Source organism: Austrofundulus limnaeus, unplaced genomic scaffold (genome assembly GCF_001266775.1).
Source record: "Austrofundulus limnaeus strain Quisiro unplaced genomic scaffold, Austrofundulus_limnaeus-1.0 Scaffold911, whole genome shotgun sequence".
NCBI lineage: Eukaryota > Metazoa > Chordata > Actinopteri > Cyprinodontiformes > Rivulidae > Austrofundulus > Austrofundulus limnaeus.
Genome location: NW_013953313.1, coordinates 128,253 through 133,288, shown reverse-complemented (window position 1 = coordinate 133,288; position 5,036 = coordinate 128,253). Strand labels below are relative to the sequence as shown.

Sequence of the window (5,036 nt, the reverse complement as noted above, 5' to 3'; positions counted from 1 at the left end):
GAGAGAGAGAGAGAGAGAGAGAGAGAGAGAGAGAGAGAGAGAGAGAGAGAGAGAGAGAAGGCCTCTGTAGGAGAATGTGACCACCCCACCCCCCTCCATGTCTTTCTGAACACTGTACAGCTAACTCAATGTGACTGCAATTATTTTTCCTTCTTTTCTCCTCGTAGACAATCCGCTGCACTCTCCTTTGTGCAGACAAAAGTATCTGTTTGATGTCTCGACCCTGTCGGAGAAAGAGGAGCTGGTCGGAGCGGAGTTAAGGTTGTTCAGGAGAGCGCAGGGGACGTCACAGACTTCAGCTCTCTACAACATGCAACTGCGCCCCTGCCACTCTGACGCACTGTTGGACACAAAGTCCCTGGACACTATGGACTCCTCCAAAGCTGGCTGGGAGGTTTTGGACGTGTGGGACGTGTTTAAAGCACACCGTCTCTCTCATCATGGGAGGCAGCTTTGCTTCCAACTCAAGGCTACGCAGTCAGGTGCCGAGGTGAACCTGAGACAGCTGGGCCTGGACCGGAGCAGTCGGACCCAGCAGGAGAAGGCCATCCTGGTGGTCTACACTCACTCCAGGAAGAAGGAGAACCTGTTCATTGAGATGAAGGAGAAGATTAAATCACGGAAGGATGAAAAGGAAAAGGGGGAGGTGGCACAAACCCGCAGGGCCAGAGCTGAGGGGCTCCGGCGGCGGCGGAGGATGGCGCTGGGCAACCGGCATGGGAAGAGGCACGGGAAGAAATCCAAGTCCAGGTGTAGCAAGAAGCCGCTGCACGTGAACTTCAAAGAGCTGGGCTGGGACGACTGGATCATCGCACCACTTGGGTACGAGGCCTACCACTGTGAAGGGGTGTGCGACTTCCCGTTGAGGTCACACCTGGAGCCCACCAACCATGCCATCATACAGACGCTCATGAACTCCATGGACCCCTACAGCACCCCACCCAGCTGCTGTGTCCCCTCCAAGCTCAGCCCCATCAGCATCCTCTACACCGACTCTGGGAACAATGTGGTGTACAAACAGTATGAAGAGATGGTGGTGGAGCAGTGCGGCTGCAGGTAGCCTACGTTTCTATTTTTAAATGTGAAAAGAAAGACAAACCTAGAAGTCCTGTTGGGTATGAAGTGCTTCAGGAGGGATGTGCGTGCAGGAGGCGCAGTCTTCTCACACTAACCTAAAGCACATTTCTTCTCATTCACGCACCGAGTTCTCACTCATCAGACGGCTCCAGGCCCATTCAGCACAAACAGGGACCACACGCCCAAAGATAGGGGAGCCTGCTGAATCCGAGCGCACCTGTTCGTGCTGAGATCAGAGGTCCTTTAGAGGTTTGTGCATCCAGGTCACGATGGATGCAGTCTGAAGGCCCGAGCCAGGGTCTGCTATCCCAAATAACCCCCTGAAGAAATAAATAAAATAAAATAAATCCAAGAGGAGGTGAGAGTCTACACACTCTGAGGAGAGGAGGATGGTGGAAATGCCTTCAAGAGATTTGATTCAGGCTTATCTGGAGACCAGCTGAGAGGAGAAGGGAAGTTCGGACACAAGTTCAGATGAACCGGAATCCTGTTTTATTAAAGGGATAATCCAAACATTTTAAAGTGGGGTTCCACTGAAAAGTTGTAAATGTTTTAACAGATATATTTTTGAGAGGACTCGGTTTTTGGAAAATTTGAGTTTAACGATGATCTAATGGCTAGTCTGAATGTATCCAAGATTTAAGTGGATTGCTGCCAACTTACAATGGTTTAAATCTCACAAAATGAAAATGTTTTCATTTAGAAAAAACAGACAAAAAGTCAATTAATCCTCTAATGTGACTGGAATAGATGTAGATTGTTAGCCAAACATTATGTAAAAAAATGAAAATTTTGCAACCAAACAAGTTCGCATTGCACAATTTTAATCACATTTTGAGTCACCACCCTTCTTCAGTCCAACCATGTAGTCAACCAAGTAATAGCAGCTAGCTCTGATTAGAATAATGAAAGGTAGGGACCCAAAATGTTACTTTTACCTAATTTCCCTCTGGGATCGATAAATTATTTTTGAATTGAATTGAATTGTAGAATGTGAGTCAGTTTATGGTGGACTTTCTTATTTTTTTTAACCCTTACCTTACCGTCAGATTTTCCTTTACACAGTTTGGACAGAAATATAACATTCCTGTCAGAATGAACCTCAGCAGATGCTGCTTTGTGCATGAAAATAGGTTCAGAATTCTATGTACATAAGCACATATTGTAAAACTGTCAGTTTAGCTTTTGCATGAACTATGAACAATTTTGAAATAAGCACAAACCACATTGGTCTTTGCTGCAGTTGCCGTGAACTGGTCACTTTTGGTATGATGTCTGTTTCTCCAAACCTAATTTTCTCACAGAACCTCACTTAAAAAAATTACTGAAATATTTCTTTAAAAATGAAAGGAAAGAATAAAGCACACAAAACTTAGAAGAACTTTTTTTTTTGGCTCAAAGTCTGCTTCTTTACAAAATGCACTTCTACAGCAAGAGATTTTCTTCTCTGGTGACGAGAATATAAAAAGACTCAAGATTATATTTAAATGCACATTAGCTTTGAATGCACTGCTGTTTTTTGTTGTGTTTTGAACGTAAAGATTTGTACAGTAAAAAACTTTTCAAAGTGCAACAAATGAAGAAATGAGCGAATGACATTTCTTTGTAAATACACAAAATGCACTCAAATCAGTAATTTCTATTGTATATTATTTTATTATTTGTGATGTACAGAGTTCATGATAATCATATATTTCTTACATTGATAAGAGTAATTTAAGGTGTCTTCATTATTTTGCAGAGGGAGGAAATTATTATTAATGTCTACCTCACAATGAACATTTATCAGATCTGAGTGAGGTGCATTCAGTTAGTGTAAAGAGTTTTTACATTGATATTATATAAAATCCTTTATATACATATATTACTGGACACTATTCCACACCTTTACTGTGCAAATAAAAGTCCAAACAAAGTCTGAAACTTTTGGTGGTTGATGCCATTTTGCATTTGTTTTATTTCTTTTTGATAAGAAAGTATGGATATTTTACAAAAACACAAAATGCAGTCAGCTAAAAACGACGTGTTTTGGAAGGATCGTTTTAAAGATAAAAAGCTAACAATCTATTTTTTAAACAATCTGGGATCTATTTATTTCACTTATACACAAACAAACAAACAAACAAACAAACAAACAAACAAACAAACAAACATGTCAGAGTGGACATTAAATTACCCCTTAAAAAGAAATAAACCAGACACAAACGTAAGCATTCAGTTTTAAGGCAGCTTTCTCTTTGCAAAGAGTGAGAAGTTTCTGAGGATGCTTAAAAACAGGTCTCAGCCAGAAAGTTCTGCCCTTGGCTGGGAAAAGCTGTACAATTTATTACAAGCAGAGCACAGAGAGAACCATCTTGACCAATCACAGGGTTGCTTCTTATCAGTCTCTGCAGCTGCAGAGATGAAAATTATGGCAGCAAGAAAGACATTTAATACAGTTGATTAATGCAATAGGATCAAATATAAAAAATGATAAAGTTTAAAAATATCTATCATTCCCCCCGTTTATCATTTTATTCATTTTATTAAAAGAGAGTGGGGGTAACGAAAGAAAAAAAACATCAAACTTATAAAAACATTATAATCATGAAATATGTAGAAGAATAACCTTAAAATGTAAAAATGTGATTATAAGTAGATTCAAAAACCCAAACCAGTCTTGTAATGAGAATAAAAAACACTAATAAAACATTGTCAGTTTCATGTCACTTTTTTTAGTTTAAATCATAATGGGGCATAAAAACCTCAAAGATTTATCAAAACTTATTAATAATGCTTTTAACCATGTAATAAAAGCCCTTTTTTAGGCAAGCTTGTTAAGAAAAGCTTATTTAATAAAACATTGTATATGTAAGCTTGTTAAGAAAAGCTTAATAAAACGTTGTATATGTAAGCTTGTTAAGAAAAGCTTATAAACATATAATAAAAACACCTTTTGTTTTGTTTGTTTATGTTACTATAGGAGTCAAAACAAATGAGCTTCTGTAGGTCGCTTTTTTTAGTTGAGACCTAAGAAATGTTATTGTTTCAGAATAGAACTTTCCCTCAGGATAATAATAATGAAATATAAAAACTGTTTAACTTATTTACAAACTGCAAGTTTCAGTTTAAAGGTCACCAGAGATAAGGGGTCATCAAAAGTCCTGCTCCTCTCTGGGAACAAGTAAGTATTGATGAGCATGTTGCAGGAAAAGGGATGTAAAGGCAGGTGATTCATTTTTTTTATCACGGGGACTATGCAGCAGGAACAGATCATAAGCAAAACAAACACACAAATTAATGGTGTTAGGACCCTAACTAACCAAGCTTGCCAACGGCCGGCTGGCTGTGAGCCAAGTCCACCAATCCCATCCCTTAGGCTCAGTGACATTATCAGCTTTCATGTCGGCCAGGAGTTTATTCAAGTGTTGTACAGTTTGAGTGATGTTTCTGGAAACCTCAGGAATGCAAGTGCAACAAGAATCCTCAAATCACATGACAGAGACCATCCTGGGAAGCGAAAAGCAGGTCCAAAGCCATTTTATGTTGTAAGAGCATGTTTCTGGTGGTGATGACGAAGGGACCCAGGGCTGAGAATCCATCCTCCACAATCTCCGTCAGATTCTCAAGCCCCGTATGAAGCTGGTCAATGTGATGTGCATTATTCACCGTCCCCCACCAGGGGAGCACCCCACTCAAGAACTTCACCCCGCCTGAGATCACCTCAGACCTCTTCTGTCGGTACAGGGGTCTGGGCTCCGCCATGAACCGCGGGTAGTGGTGGGTGTTATACACCAGAGAGTCCAGTACCAAAATGGCAGGTCTCAGATTCACTAGGGCACACGTGCCAGACCACAGCGGGGTTAAAGCCTGAAAGTAGTGGGAACCACAAAGCCAGACTGAATCTTGATGACTTCCTTTTTTTTTATGGATGGCCTCCCTTCTCCCCTTATAGCCATCCCCTCCACACCATTATGTTT

General features: G+C 40.7%; 2 protein-coding genes across 2 annotated transcripts in view; one reads left to right on the top strand and one right to left on the bottom strand.

Moving 5' to 3' along the window:
- LOC106533236 (growth/differentiation factor 6-A) overlaps positions 1 to 3,000 on the top strand; it is a 9,056-nt gene extending 6,056 nt beyond the window's left edge. The window contains exon 2 of the mRNA XM_014029473.1: positions 168 to 3,000. Within this exon, the coding sequence (XP_013884927.1) occupies positions 168 to 1,060 (893 nt within the window). The 3' untranslated portion in view covers positions 1,061 to 3,000. The remainder of the gene's footprint in view (positions 1 to 167) is intronic.
- Positions 3,001 to 4,542: 1,542 nt separating this feature from the next.
- The window catches only part of LOC106533233 (uncharacterized), a 4,837-nt gene continuing 4,343 nt past the window's right edge, over positions 4,543 to 5,036 (bottom strand). The window contains exon 3 of the mRNA XM_014029472.1: positions 4,543 to 4,889. Within this exon, the coding sequence (XP_013884926.1) occupies positions 4,543 to 4,889 (347 nt within the window). The remainder of the gene's footprint in view (positions 4,890 to 5,036) is intronic.